Source organism: Mesocricetus auratus, unplaced genomic scaffold (assembly GCF_017639785.1).
Source record: "Mesocricetus auratus isolate SY011 unplaced genomic scaffold, BCM_Maur_2.0 Super-Scaffold_100691, whole genome shotgun sequence".
Lineage (NCBI taxonomy): Eukaryota > Metazoa > Chordata > Mammalia > Rodentia > Cricetidae > Mesocricetus > Mesocricetus auratus.
This window is the reverse complement of record NW_024429267.1, coordinates 7,892,873-7,918,387: the sequence shown is the minus strand read 5'-3', so window position 1 is coordinate 7,918,387 and position 25,515 is coordinate 7,892,873. Positions and strand designations below refer to the sequence as shown.

The window sequence follows — 25,515 nt, the reverse complement described above, 5'->3', positions numbered from 1 at the left end:
GTTATGAATACCACAGATGGTCCTTCTGTGAACAAAACTCAACCCTTCAAACTTGATGACCAAACTATGAAGCCTGGAATCCTACATATATCATTAAAGATATAAGGTAGCTTTGCCCCTTAATGAATGAGGCCATGACAACAGCAAGTGGTTTTTTTTTTTTTTTTTTGGTTTTACAAGACAGGATTTCTCTGTATTGTTTTGGAGGCTGTTGGTCCAGCCTGGCCTCGAACTCAGAGATCTGCCTGCCTCAGCCTCCCGAGTACTGGGATTAAAGGCGTGCGCCACCACTGCCGGCCTCAGCAGGTGGTTTTAAATCAGAACCTGTCTTCAATGAAGTGACTATTATCATTTTCTGAGACATGAAAAAGATGACATGTTGAAGAACAATTCATGATCAAGAACAGACACTCGGGCTTCACTTCTCTGTGCTCATAGCATAGCTCAAAAATTCCTCAAATTTAAAACAATGCAGTAAATGAGTCAGGCAATGTAAGACTCTCTTAGCATAAAGTTAGAGATATGACACTAAAAATAATTGGTATAAGTAAGGTAGTTGACTAAAATCACAAATTTCAATAATGCTGCAAAGTATAATTTAAATTAATTTTTAACAACAGAATACAACCCTTTCTTTTAGTGACATGATTCTACAATTAAATTTTTCATGCCAAGATTATTTCCTCATTCACTCACTAGTTGCACTCCAGAGAACAAGGAGAAAGCTGGAACAAAAACTCTGGGTCCTGATAAAATTAAAAATTTATCCAATAGAAATGCAACAATAAAGAATTTATCTGAAGGCACCCTATTTCTGTCACTGGTGGCCATGACTAAGCCTCCTAACACTGTCCAACCTCAAGGTCATTCCGTAAAGCCCAAGTCTGTGATGTCCAGTAGAGCTCTCCCTAGCTTCACCACCAGTGTCCATGGTCTTTCTCACCGTGGTGACGCTCTTCCCTCTCCTTTCTCTCAAGAAGGGGCAGGCAAGCACTTTCAGATCTCTCACAGAAGCTTCCATCATCTGCTCGAGTTTGGACGTTGACATGGAGAGTTTACACTGGAATGAGGCTGTCAGAGCAGGAGCATCAGCCCTTGTCAGGTTGGCAACAAACACTACTTCTGGGTCTGTGATCATGGCCTTCAAGGTCATATTTGGCCTCACAGAATCATCTGAAGAGAACAGCAGGGGCAGAAAAGTTTTAATGTAAATCTTCACAACAGGTCATCTATCCATTGCTGATTCCATATTTTAAAAACATTTAATTAGAAATCTAGCTGATGATGGTCATTGCTACTTGGAGCCTTTAGAAACGACATGGTTTGGGTGGTTCCTGGGGACAGAATGCAGGTGTGTGCACATATAAACAAACACACAATGTGTTAAGTAGTGCTGCAGGGCAAGGAGCAGAAAACAGACAGCTACGAGGAGAAGAATCAGATGACGGAGACTAACCGCTGTCACTAGTTCACTGCAGTTTACCCAAAAGCTACTCTCCATGCCATATGATCTACAGTTTGAACTTTTAGAAATGAACATGGCATATCAGGTATGACCATTATTGAAAACATCACAGCAAATGGAAAACTATATTCCAATCTTGCCAATGCATACTCAATTTGTGACTTTGCCAGGTTTTACATTAGGAAACAAAATAAAACACAACACCTGACCTTAAGACAATTTAAAATTTAATATAGAAAATCATCAATATGCTTGATAAAGCTGGGATATAGAAACTTATAAACTACCGAATGGAAAATGACTTCCACCATTCTCCTAGGCCAGGCATTCTCAGTCTTTCTAGAAACTAAAGGGGGCTCTGGGTCAGTCATGCTGTGTCTCTCCTGTCCGCACCACCTCCTTCTAGCGTGTCTGTTGCCCTTCAGTGCACTGTGATTCTTCCAAGTATTTTGTTTGAATAAATGACTCCCTTTTATAAAACAGGTAGCCACTGGTTAACTACCTCTGTTTCTGAATGAAGAAAACTCTGACTGAAACCACAGCAGTTACCATACTATCACAGAATATATCTATTTTACCTCATTTAAAAACACTTACTTACTGGAGTGTTACAAAGAATGTGCTTAAACCAAAAAGCCTAATTTTACTTCCTCAAATTCTCCACCTCTGAGTTCTGTTTCTAATTTTTGTTAAAATGCAAGTCTCTTAATGCAGGACAGATGGGCAAGTTCTCCTAACCTTTTTCCATCTTGACTCTCTCCATGGCAGTCTGTCTTGATGGAATCTGTATTTCTTTTGCTATGTTTTCTGGATTCTGAGGCATAGCTTTGATGAAGAAATCAGCCACAGTCATCAGAAACTCCACGCTGGCACACACGTACAGTTTGTCAAGAACAGCATCAATCTGACTTCCATTTTTATCTTGTCTATAACTTATATCAATCATAGAATTGTTGCTATCCTGGTCATTCTTTTTGTCAATCATCCTGAAAAACAAGCATACCATTCATTATTTTACTCCTGTTTCTCCTGCTAAGATAACAAAGGAACGAAAATTCCCCCTTGCATTTTAATCATCTTTCTTTCCCCCTTCAGTTTGTAATTTGAATAGAAAATATAACGGTGTTAATTGGAACAGAATCACCCAATTAGCAACCAAGACATGGCTGCCTAATCTCCAAAAAAAGATTGATGTCATTAAGCAATTATGGAATATTCTGTAATTATAATGCAATACCAGAGAAACTGATGATGCCGGAAATGATATTGAGCAATTAGCAATGCATGAATGCAGTCCCTCAAAATACAACACAACCTTTTTATTCTACTAAATAAAAATTCCCTGAAATATTTTATCTATATAATTTTATTACCATATAGAATTTATTCCCATGGTGCTCAATGAAACCCAAATTAACAAGTGTTTATCAGTACCTACAATGGTTTCTGGACACCCTCACATGTGCTGGAGAGACTAAGGCTACCACGAGACTAAGGCTACCAAACAAGGTGATTTCATCAATCAATCACTATTTCCTAAAGAGCTATGGACAGCTACCCTGGCCATGAAATTTGTAACTAGAAAAGCTGGTTACACATAGTACACTGCCCTTGTTTGTTCTTTTCTCTGAAAAACACAGGGTTCAGAAGAATCCAGTAAATAGACAACGCTGTTCAAGTTTAAATAGCAACATAGTCTTTTACACAAAAAAGTACAATATGACACATTTCATTCTGTGAGAAAGTAATAAATACACAATTAAGCTACTTGGTTACATTTTTCCTTATTTTATACCAGACTGCTACAAGTTAATCTTTCAAAATGGGTTGGTAAAGTGACAATGCTACAGAGTATACTCCTACTAAGACTCAAAGAAATTCTGTATAATTGTTTTGAAAGACAAAGTAAACAAGGAAAAAATGGAATTTTAGGATTCTAAAAAATATTCATTCTGCCTACTGGCAATAATCCGGAAAAACACATCACCAACCCATGTGGATGTAGCCATTAGAACTCTTAAGTCCTCTAGTTCTCATTGTTAAGGTGGAAGTTGGCTTTACTAGTAAATTCCCCTTTCATTTAAAGTGTGAAGCAAAGTGTTCAGAGAGGACCATTTCACCTCCTCACCACTCAATTCTGAAAATATGACCATTTTTAAATGACAGATCTGCTGAGGATCCACACCTCAATATGGCAGGCTGACACCTGCCTGAAACACTGCATGGCAAACCCTGATCTCACAAACCTGGATGTTGCTCTCTCAATTCCTTCTCGGAGATCATCAAGAGTGCATGTCTTCAGTTTAAGGCTGACATCCACAGATCCATCCTTGAACATCTTCCCTGCAGAAGCCATCAGGTGTAGTCTGAGCTCACCAAGACGGAAACTGTCATTATGAAATGAAAGTCTGGGCTCCTGTAGTACATTTTTCAAGCAAAAGAATACGTGACTTTTTAATATTACGAGTCCATTTCAGCACATTTTGTAATTCTAAACTCAAATGCAAACCCCACGTACTATGAACACAGGTGAGTACATGGGTGCATTCATGCATCTGTGTGTACCCTTGGCATACTGGTCACTACGCAACATGCTCACTAATTTCAGACAGTACAGTGACTGCAAGGAGGTAAGAATGACAGTATAAATGGAAAAGAGAATGCTTTTATCTTATAAACACAGACATACTCTACAAACTTGTAGATTTGACAGGAATGACCTGTTACACAGCTGATGCCTGTAATACACATTCATTTCCAATCAATCCCTGATGCAGACTGTCTGGAGTACGTGGATTTTAGATACGGCAAGGCTCAGGTTTCTCAGCAAAATAAAAAGCTCCAAGTGGCTCCATGAAAATCACTAAGGACACAAACTGTACCACTGCCTAGTAGATATAAAAGAAGCCACTGCACTAAAAGTGTGAGCGAAGAAGAGTCACAAATAAAAGAGTGAGAAGTAGCAGGGGGGAAAATTAAAAGGAAAACAAGGATATGCACCAAAAGAAAAGTGACAGTATGTCTAAATTAGTAAGGTTAAAGAAAGAGGCCGAGACAGCAGCAGCATTTTAAGGCTGGAGACCAACAGACACCGGGCCTTCAATGTGCAGAACTTGCACTTTCAGTAAAGGCAGTTGCTGAGATGTGTACAAACACCAAACACTAGAACTTCTGGTGGTTCATTGCACAAACAACAGATATTATCACAAAGCTCAACTGGAGAAATGTATGAATATTGTATAACTTCAAGAAAATAGCAAATAGCACATGAAATGCCTATGAACACAGGCATAAACTCTACAATAGATACAGACATATCATGGGCATTAACATATGACATAACTAATTCATAAAATAAAAATATTCATTACAAGATACTATGCAGTACAAATGGCTTTCTAAAGTACTATTGACCTACTATATTCTTGCTTATCTATTACTGACTGAGGCATGATCATAAAAGACTCCAAAGACAGTATTATTCTTCTTAAATAGTGATGACTACTGACGCATAAAATTAAACATATGGCCAGTCAGTCATATAGAAACCTCCTCTATTAGTGATGGATAAAATGCATTTTGGTGCTGTGTTACTGGAAACAGGGAAACCCTGAACACCTCTCCCTGGCCTAGTAAGATTAAAAACCTAGGGTGAAAGGCTGAGCTTATGGAGCCATGAACATTTTTCAAGCCAAACAGTGATTTGTAGATGCACTGAATTTTATTAATAGCTACAACAAATAAATGCCAGCATACAAAAACTGGATACTCTTAAGAGCAAAGGATTTATCTCCAGCAACGGAAAAAAATGTCCTACTTACCTGATGGCTGTCACTGTTGTACAGGATGATGGATAGTGAGTCAAAGTGAAAGTCAAACTGAAGAGTGACAGTCTGATCCACGGAGGGCTTTGGGTCTGTCAAATGTTCTTCTGACGGTTCAAACATTAATAAGAAAAACCACAGAGCTCTTAAGTAGGTACATGATTTTAGACATTTTTAAGCTGGGAAGATAAATTAATATTCTAAATTTATAAAATACTTTCTATCACATTTAACTCACCAGACAATTAACAAAAATGGCAACTGATCACTACATAGTTAGCAAAGGACAAAATGGCAGGTAGATGTACGGAAAAAAGATCTTACAAATAATATCAAGGTGACTTTTTGAAATGTCCCTTCAAAGTACAGTCTGTCATTACCACAGTATATTTTCCCTACCTAGCTGGTCACCCTTAAAACATTATGAAACTGAACATACAGTGAAGTCAAACACTGCCTAGACTGGGTAACTGGCAAACACCTTCTGCAGGAGAGAACACTTTCCGGAGAGAGCTGGAGGGTATGGTGACTAAGAGAAAACTTGCTCACTAGCAGAGCTGGAGGGCACTGTGACAGGAAAGCCCTTGGAATACTGACATGAGAAGACCTTAGAAGTAATTCCAATTTCCTTCCCATCTTCAGACAGATAGGATATGCAGCACAGATCCTGATAAAGCAAGTCTACATCCTTCTGGAGACTCGGGTCCTTCTTTAGGAAAATTACTAGAAAAGCAAGGCTTTGCCAGGCTGAAAAACCCTGGGGCTTTTGCTCCATGTTTTCAGGAAATAATTTCTGTTCCAACCTTCACTGTATTTGCAGTTTGCATCTGAACACATTCACATTGCCAGGTGTCACATTAACCATAAAGTGATAACCAGAAAGACAAATACAATCGCAGCTAAATTCAACGAGACCATTCATCACCAATGTTTGTTCATCTCCACAGTGTCCCTGCAGAAGCCATCAGGTGTAGTCTGCCTACTTATATAGCATTTGTCTACACCCAATGCAAACCCAAACTCAAAGGAAGACCCTGGTCTCAGCTATTTAAACCAGAAATCCCAAAGCATGCCCAGCTTAATTACAGAAACAATGTTGATACCATAAAAGTAATTGCTAATGGCAGCTTCATCAGTGAAGCACAAGGAGCAGTATGGAGGGGTTCATGGGAGCAAAGGGTCCTTTTTCTTGCTTTATTTGTGTAAATGTCACCTATTGACTGTCTCAGAAAAACATCTACTATCCACATCAATGACTTTAAACAATGGACGACGCAAAGCAGGGCACAGTGGGGCACACCTGTGACTCCAGCACCCAGGAAATAAATCAGCAGAACCATCACAGGTTTGAGGCCAGCATGGCCTACAAGGTGAGAGTGTTCCTCAAAAACAATTAGAAAGGAAAGAAAACTAACTGAAATTATATCCCATGTACCACTTAAAACGCCTGAATGTAAAGGGCCACAGTACTCTTAAAACGTTTAATCTTAATAGCCTAGAAGTTTCCTGACACAATTCAGAGCATCATTCTTCACTTAAGCCAGGTATAGAGCTATTACTACAAGAGAATACCTTCCTTCCTCATGATTCAGTCAACACATCACGGTTCTTTTCTCTAAATGATTCTGACATCTTACTAGATCACCTGCCTGCTTTGCATTTCCTCTCAACACAGAGACCACCTCAGTGCCTAGTGAATTCAGCAAATATAGTTGCCACACGCCAAGGGCAAATACTCACTATGGAGGCAAGAACAACTGAGTCTCCCTTGTCGTAGATAATGCATGCACCCTCCTCTAGGAGCTCCAATAGGAGCCCCAACTCCAGCAGACCTCCCATAGTAAACACTATGAACATTAAATCCTTTCACAGCACCGTGCTGCAGAGCTCATAGAACACTGTGTGATGCTGCTAATTTTTCAGTACCAACACACTACTCTCACTGGCTTTTACCTTTAAGGTAATCAGGCCCGCTCCGAGTATCTCTCTTCACTCTTGTAGCCTCCTGTGCAGACTGGGCAGGGCTTGGCTGTGACGAAGCTTCCCCAAGGTTTTCCAGCAAAATTTTCATTAAAACTGTCAAGTCATCTTGACTGAGAGCAACCTGAAAACCACCAATAATTTATTTACATGATGTATGAAAACAATAGAATATTATGCCTTTATAACTTCATGAATGAACCTATTTGAGAGAGAGAGAACACATGTGCCAAGACTACAACATCTAGGATGACACTTTCCACAAGCGCCTTTGGAACCCAATACCCTTTCTGCCGACCTGAGACCATACCACCCTATTCCACGGCCTCACTCCAGTCTCCACTCTGCCCGTCCCTCATCTCATCCAGCACTAGCTCCTTTGCAATCACTTGCTTCACTTTAAGTTCAATATAGGGAGTGGCTCAGTTTCTGGTTTCTATCAGAATTGAGATGGTCTCTTGCTCTGTAGCTCTGTTCTCAGTACAGACACAACTGGATATATACAAAATATCTGTTTAGCTTGGCAACCAACTAACAAGCACTTTCTAAGCCATCATGCATACCAGGAAAGCAGTATCTCCCTCTGTAATTTACAAAAGGGCATGTGAGATTAAAAAAAAAGCTCTTGAGACAGATCAGTATCAGTTCTATGCCTTTAAGCTATGTGAGCCAAGTTTCTCAGCTTCTTTAACACAAGTCTTTATCTTTAGGACATGAATAATAGCATCTTACAGTGGAGAGCTGAAAAACATGAAGCAGCTAGACTGAAGGAAACTGCCACAGGCTATTAAGATCCATTAACTCAGGCTTCACTTTGAAGCTTCTCATGCTTCCCCTTGTACAACCCTCCCTCCCCTGGCACACACAGCAGTCCTCCAAGCTTGTATAAGCACTTGCAATTAACTTCACACAAAACACACCCATGCATCTTCTTCAAGCACTGTCTAGATTCCTGCCTATATGATGATGCGGGAACATGAAGCACCAGGTAAGAGACAAGGACAATTTGCTTATCCCAAACCCTGTCTTCTGATTGGTGTGGCATCAACTTTAAAACTTCCTACTTGTGATATAATCCTAGGCAGCAGCTAACTTGAGAAACTGCATCAACTATTAGGTGGCCCTTTCATACCTCTGGAGCACAATGCTGAGAGTGTGGTCCCTGGTTTCTAATTGTTGACCGTGGTCTCCTGGAAACATGTTGCTGGGGTCATTCATCCACTAGTATCCTTCCTGGTGTCACCCTTGACCTCAGAAACCTAGACAGACCCAAACTGTGCCATTGAAAATACTACTGCCTCCCAAATAAATGTATATGGCTGCTCAAATAACTATTTCTAAATAAAAGAGGGTCCCTATACAGTGTAATACTAGTCAAGCTGTTATATTTTAATACATGCAAATGATGCATCAATAAAACATCCCTAAACTAGAAAGAATACTTTAGTTTTGGATGTTGTATCTAAACATTACCTTGAATTCTGATAATTTTACTACATTAAGAATTTAATTGAATTTTTCAAAATAAAAAAAAGATTTTCATTAGATCCCCACAGGCTTCATCTCAGGCTTCATCCTCACTTTGCCAAATGTCTAACTAAAGTGAACTAAAGAACAGTGTGAATCACAGACCTCACTATTGGTTTTCACACACCAGAAACTGCACTGTGAACAAAGCAAGCCTACCCAGTACTTTCTACAATTTACATACTCACTTGCATAGGCTTAAGTTTTCCTTTTATCTCCATGCCTGGAATCTGTGTGTACCACGATGCTGACAGATTCCGCTGTATGGACAAAAGCATGTTCACTGGTTTTAAGATTTCAATGTCATGTTGAGGCGAGTCAGACTCTAAAACAGTTCTGAAAGAATAACAAGGATTTCTTATAAATATCCACATACTTTACATTTATATCTGAAAATGAGAACAGCCATATTTTGTATGCTTTTATAACACTTTCCTAAACACTCAAAAGCTGTGATGAGGGTTATTTTAAAATGTGTATTTTCATATATCAGCCCATCAGAATAAATCAGGTTTACATGCATAGCTATCTGAAAAAATAAACTCAGATAAACTTTGAATCAGGTCTAACGAATGTGTCTACTGTCACCAGGACTGGCTGATGGTATAATACTATGTAAGCAAAAGTCATACCTTTCCAAATGGAATCATTAAGAAAGTCACTGTGTATTTAGCCTTAATATGGCATTATTTCTTCAATTCAAGGAGAAAAACATCAAATCTATAAGTTAAATGAATATAGAACACCAGCTGTTTCTAGCTTGTCTTCCAATAACTGTTTATATAACCGAGTTAAGTATTGCTGTTCAATAAAGTCATGGCTTTCATGTTTTGAGTTAAGGACTCATGGATGCTTCACTGAAAACCCCTAAATGTAACAAGGTTTGGGAGTGAACATCTTAAATCACACTACAACTCAGGAAGGACTCTCTATCAAACAAAAATAAATAGCTATGTGGAACTAAAAAGAACAAAATAAATGTTAGTAAGTATAGAGCTCTTTTTCTACCTTGAGATTGGGTGTCGCTATGTTGCCCAAGCTCACCTCAAACTCGTGAGCTCATCACTGTCCCACCTCAACATCCTGAATAGGTGGGACTAGAGGCATGTGTCCTACCCCGTCCTCATTACGAAACTTTAATTCTATAATCATTTTTAAAGAATGGAAAAAAATAACTATACTATGAAATTTTAAAGATCAAACGCAGCCCTACAAAGCATACTACCATTAACTACTGGCCAGAAAGCAGCCGTCGGTTTCTTAATTGGAATAAACACAAAGTGAGAATTATGAATCATCACAGTGATTACAGAAGGTGAAAATAAAGTTATGGGAATGCACAGAAAGCAGCAAACAGCTAGATGATGCACACACACCTGGAGAGCTGCAGCTGAGTAAGCTGGATGCTCATCTTATCAGCCACCGGGGGAAGAGAGTAGTGCTCCATGGGAACCAAGCTAAATTTGTTCTCAACTCGGATTAAGCCAAGATCTGCTATAACAGCATTAGGAGACACAGAAGACTGGGGAATAGTAATGACGGGCGCCTTCAAATCGATGTCCATCAGAAGCCGGAAGCTCTTCTGGGCCAGGTCCTTCACGCTGGATGCAGCTCTTTCTGCAGCCTGGACTGTGGCAGAGCTCAAGGCTTCTTTGGCAGTTTGAAAATTGTTGAGGAAGCTCTGTTAGGAGAGAACAGCAGGTAAGCACAGTTCCCCAAGGAAACCCTAAAGAAGTGTTTACTCTGAATGAAAGCTCAATTCAGAGGGCATGTGAGAGAAATGTTATTCATGACTTAAGCACCCACTTTTCCTCAGAATAACCAGGCATCCTACAGTGGAATTTAAATGAAAAGGATGTTAGACACCACTCTATCCCAAAGCAGGCTCCACTCTGTGCTTTCAGGATGTGAGAATAAGAGATGTGCAAATATGGTTAATTGTCTACCATCTTGTAATCATTAACAGGAATCAAAAGTTATTTGTAGTAAGATATACTTCACCTTGATTTCAACTGAAAATAATTTTCCAAATGAAAAATCTAAAAACAATATTCTTAATGTGCATCCATTAATCATACAGGAGTAACTTCGTCTCTTTCACTACCCCAAGATATACACATTCTAGAACATAAGCAGGATGATTTAGGTAGAAATGGAGGACCAGTAAGCTTTTAAATTGGCAGATTTATACTCTTCAGCCCAAGATATTTGCAAGGACCCAGTAAATCTAAGAATATCATGGCCTGGTTCATCACACATATAATTAAAACTATAAGTTTCAATATTTGTTCTTCAACTACATGATGACCTTTGGGCATTTTACCAAACGACTAATATTGAAAGGCCCTAAATTACAATATCAAATAATACAAACAATAAAATACATAAAAATAATAGCTGGGTGTGGTAGTACCAATACTTAGGAGGTAGAGGCAGGAGGATCAGAAATGCAAGGTCATCCTGAGCTATACAGTGAACTTGAGGCCAGTCTGAGCTATATGGGATCCTGTGTATAAAAAACAAGTATTAAAAAGCAAACAATGCATACATGTGCATGTATACATACCTAAACAAAAGAAAATACCAACAGTACTTTAAAATGTAACTATGAAAATGTCAGAGAATGATAGCTTTTATTTTGTTTTGTTTTTGTGGTTTTTCAAGACAGAGTTTCTCCGTATATCCTGGAACTCGCTCTGCAGACCAGTCTGGCCTCAAACTCACAGAGATCCACCTGCCTCTGTCTTTCAAGTGCTGGGATTAAAGGCATGTACCACCACCTCCCAGCTGAGAGTGGTACTTTTTATGTTTAAAACAAGGATTAAAGCTTCCATTTGGGGGCCAGCAACGTGACTCAACTGGTTAAGGCACTTACTGCCCAAGCCTGGCAACCTGAGTTGATCCCTGGAAACCATGAAAGGTAGGAGAAAACCGACTCCACAACATTATCCTCTGATCTGCAAACGGTATGCTGTGGCATGCATGCCCAACACATGATCATACACATACATATACACATGTACACATACGGTAATTTTTTTTTAATTTTCTATTTGGTTTACCATCATTTAAAATGTTTACTTAATTAGAACATTCTGTTCAAAGTTTGGGTGTTTATTATATAGCCCTTCATTCTGGTCCCAATACTAATTGTTCACCAAAGAGTCTGTGCTGAAGACTGGACTACCAGGCTGTGACACTACTGATGCACCATGACTTTTAGAGTAGGGACTGATGGAAGGAAGTGCAGTCACTGGGGGCATGCTCTTTCCGGGGACACTGGGACCTGGAACCCATCTCTCCCTTCTGTTCCCCAGCAGCCATGAAGTTGACAGCCCTGGACTAACATACACCCTCCATCAGAATGATTTCCCTCATCGTAACTCCAAAGCAAGAGAGCCAAGCAATCATGGACAAAAACCTACTGATTTGGGGGTTCAAATAAGTCTTTTTTTCTTTAAGCTGTTTATCGCAGGTATTTTGTCACAGTGATAGAAGGCTAACAAACATACCCTATTAATAAAGATTTTAACTGTCTATATTCAGATACATGGCCACAACATTTAGACCTCAGGGAGAAATGAGGACAACTAAAAATAAACTTACCAAAAGAGACATGAAGAATTTATGAACATAGACAATCTGAATACAGCCCACTTTGAGACTAAGTTTGCCATCCACTTTAGACATATCAGCATAGGCCTCGCCTGCTGTCGCATCTGGATACAAAGTCATCTGGAACCTGAAGACTTCATCTCCCAAAATAGAGACGGCCTGACATTACAAGACAATTGGTTATTGCAGCAGAGCTACAGAATCCTGGCCACTAGACCCTCAGTACTCATCCTGATTCACAAGGGCCTGACAGGTGAAAAACAACATGGAAGCTCAACCTTCAACAAGCACCAATGTTTTCCTCTTCTATAAACATCACTTCATTAATAAAATACCTACCCATCCTAAACTTTCCAGAAATCACTTTTTCAAATTGTTATATAGCAGAATTTACAACCTGAAATATATCTTCCATTTACATCTCTAGCCCTAATAAGCCCAACACATGTCAGACAAATAACAAACATACAGCAAAGAAATAAATAGTGGCCTCTGGTCCCCAAACAACACACTCCAACACAGAAATTGGTTTTGTAATTACCTTTTTGTGAATGGACAGTGAATCAACATTCATAACTACAATATTCTCAAGTCTGGCAAAAACATCAGTCTGCTTTGGCTTCACAGAAATAGAGGCATCCATTCCTACAGGAATCACATTAGTTACAGATATTGCCTTTTTGTAAGCAAGCTTAAGTGTGCTAACATACTACCAAGATACAGGGTAAATAAGAATTACTATCAGACAAACAATCACCTCCCATACATGAGATATCTAAAAAAGGTTGTACCATGTTTAAGTCAGCATACACCTTATCCATAAAAGTTGAGAAAATTTAAAAAATAAAAGCCACTGAGTTTTAAGTAAATTAATGTTACATCTCTGAAAACAATATCCTACGCATTGGTGAAATTGGAGTCACTCACTTGGGGAGACAGTATTTTCCAATGTACTTCACAGATACATGTTATTAGGACTGAAATAAGCATCATCTTATAGCTAAGAATTATTTCTACGATAATTTATATCTATAGTGTAATCTCCTAAACTTTAAAAAGTTTGCCATGCTTATGATATCAAAGGCATAAGGATTTGAAAAGGATTCCTCCTCATGGGAGACTGCCAACAGCTAAGACCTGGTAGTGTTTGCTGAATGTTACTGATTTATCAACCTTCTAAAACTGCATACATTGTATTACACACTTATCCACACACATAAATGTATATATTTATAAATGTGCACATTTATAAATGTCACCCTCACAACAACCATGTCTCCACTTAATGGGGGAAGTAAGGTACAGAAAGTTAAACTTATTTGTTCAACATTGGCTAGTGGTTAGCTTCAAGATCTGGGCCATTGCAGGCTTTCTGGAATCTACTGTATAACCTGAGGCTCAAGTCTCGACTCGTGCTGATGACAGGAAAAGTTTAAAATATCTTCCACAAATGTATTTTGCTATACTATGTATGCTCAAAATACAAGGGAAATAAGGTAGTGACTTTTTTTTTACACTGTGAGTTACTATGATACTCACCTGAGCTTAAAATTATCTTATTCTGAAAATGTAATCAAAATAAAACCGTAAGCCTTAGATGTATTCTAAAATTATTTAAATGTGTAAGGAATATCTCAAGTCAGCAATGAATCATAACAAGTTTACCTCTATCATTTCAAAGTATATTTGTTCAAAGCTTGCATACATTTTCAATATAAATCCATTCAACTTTCCAAAATACTATGGAAGGATAGTTACTTACCATGTATTTTAATATCTGCTATGTGACTCTTCTGATCACAAACAAAGATGTTAAAGGCATTTAATTCGGCTGTGACTTTCATATCAAACACATCACCTTCAGAAGTGCTGGGCACTGAAAAGTAGTGGAAATCAGTGATTAGTGGTGTGCAAAGATGGTAAAACACAATGTTAAGTTCACTAATAAAAACACATAATATGCAAAATGAACCATTAAAGTCTCTCTTAAGATAATACAAATATGGATTTTGCCACTGAGATAAAACCCAGCATGTTGGCCTTCAGTTATGGATAGAGACAACCACAACACCTAGAGGGTGCTACTCATTAGGCAGACATGATTTTTGGTTTTTGGTTGTTTTTGCTTTTGTTTTTCTCCTAGGAAAAGAAAGAAAATCCTCTAAATTAGATTCTAGAATTTGATTAGTACAAAAATGTTAACTAGTCACATCTCATATTATATAGTAATTCATGAAAATTGAAACAGTAATGAACAGTCAATGAAATTCATTTTATTTACTATGTCCTTTATATGTACTTTAAAAAACCAACCCATTTCTCTAGATCATATGCTATGGGCCCATCAGTGATTCTATAATTGAGTCACTAAGAAAAGTGTATAATATACTGGAGTTTAAGAAATTATCAAGAAATGCATATGTAAGAATGTAGTCAAGCTAAGTGTGGTAGCAATCCTTCATTCAAGAGACTAAGGTGGAAGGATTGCCTGAGTTTGAGGCTAACCTGAGCTACACAGTGAGTTCAAGCTCAGCCTGGGCTATATAGCAAGATGTTATCTTGAAACAATCAAACAATTTTTTAAAAAATCACAACTGAATGGGTTTAAATTTTTTGTGCAAGTCCTGACTGACACTTTCCCATCACTCCATCTTACATGTGCAAAACAGAAGTTACCTATAAACAAAAAGCATGGGGCTCTCAATTCTTAACCCTTACATGACAGGTGTTTTCTTTCTCAACATTTGGTGCAGGATAAATAAACAATAAACTCAACTTGTGCAGCAGAATTAGAGAACAGTTCAGTTGGATTAAGGCTGCCTCAACAGTGACCTTCCATTCCTCAGATGTGCCAAGAATGGCATATTTTACAAAGAGATGATATTTCTAAGAACACACTCTCCAAAAGATATTAACACGTTAACGTTATGTGTGGTGGCCACATGTAGAAAGCTCTCTCACTTGGGAGGCTGAGGCAAGAAGATCAAGAGTTTGAGGCCAGCCTGAGATACACATCAAAATAACAAAGAAGGGGAAATCCTACTTCTAACATTATTGCCCCATAATTTTAAAAGTTGAAATCCTCGTATAAATCAAATAGTAAAACTCATATACTTAAGATGTCAATAAAACAGATATAATTCAAGCTGGGAATAATCAGAAATTTGTCATATGATTTTTAAAATAAGTAACCATTTTTTTACTTAAATTAGAAACAAACTTGCTTCACATGTCATTCACATGTCAATCCCAGCTCCCCCTCTCTCCCCTAAAACAAGTAAACATTGTAATTAAAAGTCAGGCACAAGTTCTTTATTCACTTGGGCTTTTATACCCAATATTTCAGAATATAAGCCATGTACCTGGTCAACATAGATCAAATTCTATGTGTGAATGAAACAGGGATGAGACTAGAGGTCAGGTGACTCTGTCCCTTCTGTGAAATCGGCCTCAGTGCCCAAAAGGAACTCACAACTGCTGCACACAGCAACAGAGTGAAGTGGGCCTTTGTGGCTAAGCATGATTGTCACCATCTTGTGACTTCTTACCTTCTCACTTTTACTGGACAGAAGACCACAAAGATATGTCAACCTAAAGAACCTACAAATTCTATTTTACATAAAGAGCCAGAGAGTAAAACCCACTGGAAGTAGATGATTACTATTAACATTTATTCAAATTCTTCAATAAAATGCCATGTAATCCTATAAGAGTAGAACCTGTTTCCTTCAGATCCACCCTTATCTGTTAGACACAGTGAACATTTATACTAGCTTTATATATAAGTGATTCTATGACAGCTTATTGGAAAGACTGATACCAGCTTTGATGGCAAGACTTTTGGATTCCCCGACAAGTGGCTTCAGCTCAGATTCCTTCTCAGAGGAGGAAGAGTCAGAAGACGGCACAGCAGATGACAAAAAATCCATAAGGGAAAGTAAAGCTTCCAAATGAAGCACCAAGTCCAAAGATGAAAATGAAACCTAAGACAATGAACATCAGAGAGGAGGGTTTCAGGAACAGTCACACCATTGTGAGGACAGTCACACCACTGGGGAAATGACGGTCATACCACTAGGGGATGGCCATGTCACTGAGGTCACAGTCACACCATTGGGTTGAGTTTGTATGCAACTAACACAAGAATGGCTCAACTGAGGACGCTCTAAATAATTAAGAATAAATTACTAATTTCATTTTAATCCTTTTTATTACTATCATATTGTCAGCCCTTACCAGACAACAAACCAATGCTCTGCCCACTCCTAGTGCAGACCTTAGTTCTAACTTCAACACAGCTTGATGACTCTTAAAGATACAGTAGTATTCCTACACTGACTACATATGCAAAAATGGACTGGGTGGGTGTGTCTGTCATAGGCCATTTCTATCCTTTCCTTCATCTTCTTCAAGTCCTAAAGCAAATGTTCAATGCTGCCAACATCAGGCCAAATACCTACAGTAGGCTAAAGTGAACAAAATTCCCTCAAAAATAAAAAATTTTTGTATAGTCCACAAACAATAATTAATTCACATTTTAAAACCATGTTTTCAGAAACAAGTTTGAGCAAGACTTTTATTTCAATTCCATGTGCACTAATTTTAGATCTACTTCTACTGCCCCCATTCTAACTTTAGATCTTGTGTCTTACAACTGAAAGTGGCTATCAAGCTACATTTAATCAATAATCCAGTCTTACAATGAAATACAAAATGCTTACCTTCAGTTTCTGTTTGGTGCTATCATGAACAGTTTTAAATTCTGGTCCATCACTGTCTGCCTATAAGAAGTTGACAATTAAACCACTGAGTTGCAAACACTAGAATTTCACACACTGAAAACATATGCATTTTACATCTTAAAGTATGCTATTCAGAGACAGAAAACATGTTTCTCTTCATTTTTTATTTTTTAAGAATTTTCTTTAAAAATCTGATTTTGACAAGCTTTTATAGCCCATTTTACAGAACCCATTTCATCACATAACCAATAAATATTACTTATAAACATACAACTGGATTTATACAACCTTTTTGAAATAAGATCTGCATGTTAACTGGTAGGTAATTTTCCCAGTCCCTCACCTAGAGTCTGAATGGTTAAGTTAATCCCCACAGAAGTGGGCACTTAGTGACTCTAGGAGTGGACTGTCCAGTACACACACTGCAGGTGTCAGAGAACATGAAGCATTTTGATTCTGAGGGAATGAAACAGGAACCCTGACTTCTGGGATATTAGCTACTTCTTATTGCTGCAACTTATTGTATGCTGGGGTCATTTCATTTTGAAAAACATAGACTTTTTTCCTTACTGTTATTTAACTTTAAAAAAAAAGACTGAAAAAGACTGTCTTTGTTCTTTAACCCTCAGAGGACTGATACATTTAGGCAAGTAACAAAAAAAAATTCAGAACATGAATGAACATGTTTCTTATAAGCAAATAAGAATATGTCCCCCAAACTGACCACATAAACATGCTCTACATTCTATAGATGCAAAATCTCAAATTCCTTATTCCACTTTGGGTCCATCCAAAAGTGGAAAAGGCTGCTATCTACTTTATAACACACTTTTCAAGACATGGGACAGCTTTGAGTGTTCACTCCCATTTATTCAATAGAAGCTTGTTAAGTTAGTGGAGAATAAAGGACTCTGACATGGTCCCATAATCCATCATCAACCAACTTAGACTGAAGAAAACGGGCAGGGTTAGAATCCACATATAAATATGAGGGGAATATAAATAACTTCTCATACTCCAATATTAACCCCAGACATGAGGCACTGTGATGCTTAGCTTTAACTGTCAACCCCCCAAAACCCAGAATCATCGGGAAAACAAGTCTCAGTGAGGGCTGCCTACTATTAAGCTGGCCTGTGGGCATGTCTGTATAGGACTGTCCTTAGTGAACTGAGAGGGGAAGACACCGCCCACTGTGGGCAGCACCAGTCCTGAGCAAGGGGCCTTTGACTGAGCTGAGCACAAACACGCAGGCAACATGTATGTGCTCATTTCTCTCTGCTCTTGTCTGTGAGTGTGTGATGCCACCGGGTGTTTGAAGTTCCTGTCCTGATTTACCCACGATGATATAAACTGTGACCTGAAATTATAAGGTAAAACAAATCTTTTCTCCACTAAACTGCCTTTCTGTCAGGGAATTTATCACAGCAACAGAACTGAACTAGAACAGGTACCTTAATGAACAGCATTTTCAGGAGGGTCCCATCAGACACATTAGAGGAGTTGACAATGTACAGAGGCTCGCCTTTGGGATCTAAAAGGAAAAAGAAAATCTATCCCTTCAATACTTCACACATCTTATAAAACAGAACCAACCAGCTACACAGAGAAATACTTATGAGAAAGCTGTACCCAAAGCAGGCAAATGCATTACACTGTCTATAAACTGTATCTCAGGAAGCCTAGCTTTGAAAAACTGGAAAGAAAAAGTGAAAGACTGAAAATTAACAACCAAACAGCGCTAGTCAATAACAGCTGTCATACTCCACGTATGAACAAACCCTAAAATGAGAAACGGCAGCTATAAAACACAAGAAGCATTTATCTTCTCATAGATGATCCACAGAATTCTTAGAAAGTTTAAACAAATGGAGACTATAAAACTCAGAGAGCTGTAAATTTCAACAGTGAACTTTAAGAGGTCCAGGGTACCCACTAAACAACAGCAATTTCACAGTCACTGGGGAGGAAGTGAGAGGAGCAGATGAGGCTAAGTGTCTCCTTCTATAGACTTACGTTTTGTTTAACATTTACTTTTTACAAGCACATACTAATGTAATTTAAAACAGACCTTAACATTCATGTAATTTGCAAGTAAAGCAATTTAAAGTTAGGCTTCCTAGTAAGTTAACTTTTCAAAAGGGGTCTTTGAGCTCTGTACCTGGGATTTGACTTTTTCATGTCACTATACACATGAAGGTGACATTTATCACACCATCACCAACACTCTGTGTATATAAGGAATACACACAGTAAGTAGAAAGATGCAGAAGGAGGCCCTGCGTTTATCCTGGTTATCTGCACTGCCTTTCCACAGACGGGCCTGAACACTCACCAGGAAAATCAAAACACTGCATAGTGATTTTTCTCAGGTAAGCCTCAGCAGTCATGTCATGGGCTTTTACTCTAGCCTCCATCCCAAGATGCAGGATCTTCAGTTCATGTAAGGGTGTTCCTTTCTTTTCTGCTTTTTTCATCAGAGTAACCACAACCTAAAAGGAGGAGGTTAGATTACCACAAACGCTTCACTATTACACCGTGACAATAAGGACTCAGTAATTACATGTAGTGATATGAAGAAATTCACACAAGGAAAAGACATTCTGAACCGGCAAATTCCCTGTAGTTAATTACCTTCTATACATTTGTTCAGATTTTGAGACATCACCACTAATTTCTAGAAGGTGAAACACCAAAGGGAGGATGGGCATGAGAGCGTGGCCTGAAGGGAGGCAGGTAGTAGTCCAATCTTAGAAGTCCTACCTTATCAACAGCTTCTGTCTGAAACTCTGTTGAAAGCTAAGATTTACCCAAATCCTCAGGCAAGGCCTCTCATGCTTGGCGTGCTATCCTGAGCATAGGTCATTCACAGCACTCCTGCCTCTACCCACTAGGTGGCAGCCTCCTTGTATATATGACAGTATGATGCCAAATATCCACCTAGCAAGCACAAATCCCTTCCCTCCAGCCCAACCAGGTTCACAGGGATAGAACTGTCTCAGGTATATAATAAATTATAGGAAAAGAGCCTACTTATTCCATGTCCACCCCTTCCTACATAGCCTTGGCCCTTTCTTCACTCCATTTTCTCAAATTATTTATTCCTTTTCTTTACAAACTCTACTCAAATGTCACTTCCTCCCAGAAGCCTTTCCTAACCCTCTCAGACTACTAGGATGCCCAGTCACTACATCTACAACACAGACCCTGAAAGTAGCCTACCCTGAGCATATTTTTAATGGAAATACAAAACTATATTTCTAAACTATATTTTTTCTAATGTATCCTTAGAAAGAACAAAGTCCATACTGAATAAGCATTTTTTTTTTTTTTTGGTTTTTACGAGACAGGGTTTCTCTGTATTTATTCGGAGGCCATCGATCCAGCCCGGCCTCGAACTCACAGGGATCCGCCTGCCTCTGCCTCCCAAGTGCTGGGATTAAAGGCGTGCACCACCACCGCCCGGCGAATACAGCATTTTTTAATGTGACTGATCTGTGATTTATTCTCCAGAGAGTTTCTACCATTTATTTGCAAAAGATTTTTCTATTTCCCTCCCTTGTCTTTCTTACATGAAAATCCAAAGCATACAACATTCCAGCATCCTATCATGACTAAAAAGAAAGTTACAGAAAATGCTTCCATTCTCTAAAAATACTGGATCCCTACACTCTAACTAGTCCGTAGTAAATTCTCAAATTTTAAAGTGCACAATCACATCAATAGTCTAAGGTTTTTCTCACACATATCAATTATCTACAACTATCCATAACCTAATCGCCTCATGCTGTAAAAAGTGATGAAAATTACACACCTCTTTAATTTCAAAGTTTAACAGTACATTAATGACATCAATGGATCTGGTCTCTTCCACTCTGGCTGGTGATACATCTTGTGTGGTGTGTACATCCTGTGGCACAGCGACTTCTTGGCATGCTTTCATTTCACCTAAAGATGGTAAACAGAAATGTGTTCATTTCTTCACAGACACTTACTGGAAACATGTATGAGCACTCTTAAGATCCACAAATCCTTAACAGTTCTCAGCCTTAGAAAGCTTATGGTTTAGTAAAGGGGCACGCACACACACACACACACACACACACACACACACACACACACACACTGAAAGCCAAGTGGAAAAATCAAGCCATACCTATTCACAGGAAGCAGCCAAGTATTAATGGGCTGAACATACAATGCACAAAGAGAAGTCGAGGAGGTAAAGAAAATATGAACTCAGATGAATCACCCACACAGAGCAGGAGCTCCTTCACAAAAAAGACAGTCCACCTTTTTAAAAGTAAAAAATTATGGGAAACCACAGAGATGGCACATGACAGGGTCTGCAAACAGAACAGACAGCAGTATGGCTAAGCCCTGAGGTGGGCAACCAGAGATAAGCAAAGAAAGGAAAAGGGGCCGAGTACGCCAGTCTAGGAAGGAAAAGAAAGGCTCCATGGCTATGATGCTGTTCTGAAACACTATGAAGTGCAATACACCTGTTTTCTAACTTATAACACACAAAAATCTTAAAGCTATCCTTTGATATATGTGTGCCCTAACAAATACGGTTCCAGACACTGAACAACAATCTGTGCATGGACTGTCCAGCTGAAGTCTTAAAATGTCCCTCTGGAGAAAGAACTTCACTGCCCCCATCCCACAAATGAACACATTAATTTTTAGACAAATTTGGCACCTTGTCTAATACCATATGCAAATGCTAGAGTCTAAGTTCATCAGGTTGACTTGACAGCCTTCACTATCAAGTACATAACTCTTGTCACTACATTATTGCAATAATTGTAATCATTTTGACCACTAATTCAACATCCCACAGCCCTGCAGTATAACCTATACTAGAAACCCACATGGAAAAACAATGCTACTCATAAATACCTTTAAGAAGGCAATGCAGAGAGCAAAGTTTCATCTATCACATTATTCCCGAATTGCTTCAAATAAAAGTAATTTAACAGGTTGATCAGTCACAAAAGAAGATATTCCCAGTAAGGGGCTGCAGGACTGGCTCAATGACTAAGGCACTTGCTGTGAAAGCCAAGGACTGAAGTTTGGGTCCCCAGGAACTAAATAAGAAGCCAAGTAGTGTGATAGCTCACCTGTAATTCCATCCTCTTAAGGCAGAGACAGGAAAAACCACTACTGCATCGTAAAAAAAAGGAAGCCAAACAAAGTGCAAATTTTTCATGGCTCCATTTATATAAAATTCACCAATAATAAAATTAAGATACCAACAGGGTCACAAGTCAGAATAGCAGTGACCTCTAAGTAGATTATGAAGCCAGCAGGGTATGTCCTAACTGAGAGGACACAGGGAAGAGTACTGAGGAATGTGGGACATCTTGCTCAGGTGATTACACAGACAATTTTGGGGTAAACAATTGGAAGTATATGCTTAGATTTGTATACAATAAAAAATGAAAACATACAGTGAAATACTTTTCACTCAGTCAATGGGCAAAAGTTTCAACAAATTTAATAAAACTTTACGTTCCTGTAAAGCTATCAAACTTTAAATTGATCAAAACACTTTCTATTCATGTATGAAACTCTCAAGCAATAAAGTTTTAGTTAAATTCAATTATTAAAACCTAGTTAAACTTAAATGACATTAATAAAATTACATGTCCTTCCATTAGTGTGGTCCTACACATGAAAAGCAGGTATAAGGACATTTCAGTGTGACATGGCTAACACTGAAAAACTCAACCTGAAACAGACAAAAATTATGATACTCCAACAGAATCTAATGCAAGGAAGCCATTTTAAAAATGGCAGGAATTGGACATGGTAGTGCATGACTTTAATCTCAGCACTTGGGAAGCAGAAGCAGGCAGATCTCTGTAAATTCAAGGTCAGCCTGATCTACTGAATAAGATCCAGGATGGCCAGGGCTGTTACACAGAGAAACCCTGTCTAGAAAAACTACACAAACACACACTCACACACACAAGGATAGAGGTCAAGACACAACACATACACAAGTATGAAATATATAGAACTACAAGGAAAACATCAGCAAAGCACAGTGAGCAAATACACACACACATACACACACACACACACATACATACAAACACACACGCCAATAATTGATTAAAAAAATAAAGACACATCTTGTGTGCATAATATATTCATTATGTATGTATTACTCGATAACAAAGCAAACCTCAACAGATACAAAAAAAATCGGAATAAACCCCTGTATCCTATCATATCACCACAGCTTAAAGTTAGAATTCAACAGCAACATTTATTTCAGAAAGTCCATAAACACATGGAAATTGAACAATGATCAACTGAACCACCACTGGGTCAAGGAAGAAATAAAGAAAGAAATAAAAGACTTCCTAAAATTGAATGAAAATGACCTCACAACATACCCAAACTTATGGGACACAATGAAAGCAGTGCTGAAAGGAAAGTTCATACCACTAAATGCCTATATAAAGAAGCTGGAAAAATCACACAGTAGTGAATTAACAGAACAACTGAAAGCGCTAGAAAAAAAAGAAGCAAATTCACCCAGAAGGAACAGACAGCAAGAAATAGTCAAATTATGGGCTGAAATCAGTAAAATAGAAACAATGGAAAGAACCAATGAGATAAAGAGATGGTTCTTTGAGAAATTCAACAAACTAGACAAACTAACAAAAAGACAGAGAGAGAATATCCAAATTAACAAAATCAGAAATGAAAAGGAAGACATAACAACAGACACTGAGGAAATCCAGAGAATCATCAGGTGATACTTCAAAAACCTGTACTCCACAAAATTGGATAACTTTAAGGAGATGGACAATTTTCTAGATAAGTACCACATACCAAAATTAAATCAAGAACAGATAAACAACTTAAATAAAAACAGGTATCAATAGTCTCCCAACCAAAAAAAGCCCAGGCCCAAATTAATTCATTGCAGAATTCAACCAGAAATTCAAAGAGATAATACCAACACTCCTCATTATGTACGTATGCTATTCATACATACATACATACATACATATATAAACTTTAAAATATTACAACTTTTGACTGACCCAGACCCCCTGAATGTGGGTGTCAGTGAGGAGGCCCAGGTAATCTATGGGGCCTTGGGTAGTAATTATCCCTGGCGTACAAATAGACTTTGAATGCCCATGCCACAATATGGGAGGCTCTCTCAGCCGGGACTCTTGGGGGAGGGCCTAGGCCCTGCCCTGGATGAAATGACAGTTACTGGAGCTCCACCATGGAGGGCCTCACCCTCCCTGGGGATCTGAGTAGAGATTGGGTAGGGGACCTGGTGGGGAGGGTGGGGGAGGAGAGGGGGGAGAGGGAGCTGGGATTGACATGTGAAACAAGGTTGTTTCTACCCTAAATAAAATAATAAAAAAGAAAAAAAGTATTACAACTTTTTAAGTAAAATGGCCATAATTTTTATTTAATTATTAACTAATTATGTAAAATTTCTGCTATTTTTATTTTAACATACTATACTTACCACTTTGGGGGTGATAATTTATTAATAATAATTTAAATGCTTATACTTTACCACTAAGTCTTATTTAAATATCAGGTAGAATATGATGCCACAACCTAGAGTTCTAAATTTTTTTAATATACAATTAATACTTTTTACAGAAATCCACCACTAGTTAATGGCCAGTCTCCCTAATGGTCTTCTCTAAGCTCAAGCAGTTTGGAAAACATGTTAACTGGCAACTGTCTGTTTGGTTAAAAAGAGACAATAAGTTCCAGTCACACTCTAATTATTATTTTTTGGGGGGTAAAACAAGTCACAATTTGTAAATATGTATTTATTTACTTCATGTCTGTTGTGTTTCAGGCTGCAGATATAACTCAATAGTATAGTGTGTGCCTCAGCAATGTGCAAAACCCTGGTTAAATCCCTACTATGTTTTTTTAAAAAAAGTTTCTGAATGGAAAACAATGTTCAGTGGCTACTGGAGTACCTGTGCACTTGTCAGCTGCCATCAGCCTCTTACCTATCTCTTGTATTCTAGGCTGCCCTTTATCCAAGTCTTCAGGGGCCTCACCAAGATTTTCTGCCAGGATTCTAAACAGAAGATTAACATCCTCTTGATTTAGACTAACCTGTGAAATAGATGATGAATAAAATATTCATTTTAAAATAAAACAACTATGATACAGAAAGCAATTCTCAGCAATAAGAGAATAATCCTGAAAGTAACTGAGAAGTGACAAAATCACCACCACGGATTTTACTAATTGCTTCATCTTTTGTGATTTTAAATGTTAAAACATATAAATAATAAAATGTGTGAATCAACTTTAACACTATTGGCTGGTTTTTACTTAAATTGTACTTAAAGAA

The 25,515-nt window shown here is 38.2% G+C and overlaps 1 protein-coding gene across 3 annotated transcripts in view; it reads right to left on the bottom strand.

Annotated features, from left to right (window-relative positions):
- The window catches only part of Vps13c (vacuolar protein sorting 13 homolog C), a 146,174-nt gene that overhangs the window by 46,740 nt on the left and 73,919 nt on the right, over window positions 1-25,515 (bottom strand). For all 3 annotated transcript variants that reach the window (XM_005075600.3, XM_013117405.2, XM_013117407.3), the window contains 16 exons: window positions 25,166-25,274; window positions 20,968-21,101; window positions 19,489-19,645; window positions 18,608-18,687; window positions 17,133-17,192; window positions 16,232-16,394; window positions 14,174-14,287; window positions 12,953-13,056; window positions 12,403-12,570; window positions 10,173-10,477; window positions 8,985-9,132; window positions 7,243-7,393; window positions 5,287-5,396; window positions 3,712-3,881; window positions 2,204-2,451; window positions 944-1,173 (listed from right to left, as the gene is read on the bottom strand). In XM_005075600.3, coding sequence (XP_005075657.1) covers window positions 944-1,173; window positions 2,204-2,451; window positions 3,712-3,881; window positions 5,287-5,396; window positions 7,243-7,393; window positions 8,985-9,132; window positions 10,173-10,477; window positions 12,403-12,570; window positions 12,953-13,056; window positions 14,174-14,287; window positions 16,232-16,394; window positions 17,133-17,192; window positions 18,608-18,687; window positions 19,489-19,645; window positions 20,968-21,101; window positions 25,166-25,274 — 2,451 coding nt within the window. The remainder of the gene's footprint in view (window positions 1-943; window positions 1,174-2,203; window positions 2,452-3,711; window positions 3,882-5,286; window positions 5,397-7,242; window positions 7,394-8,984; window positions 9,133-10,172; window positions 10,478-12,402; window positions 12,571-12,952; window positions 13,057-14,173; window positions 14,288-16,231; window positions 16,395-17,132; window positions 17,193-18,607; window positions 18,688-19,488; window positions 19,646-20,967; window positions 21,102-25,165; window positions 25,275-25,515) is intronic.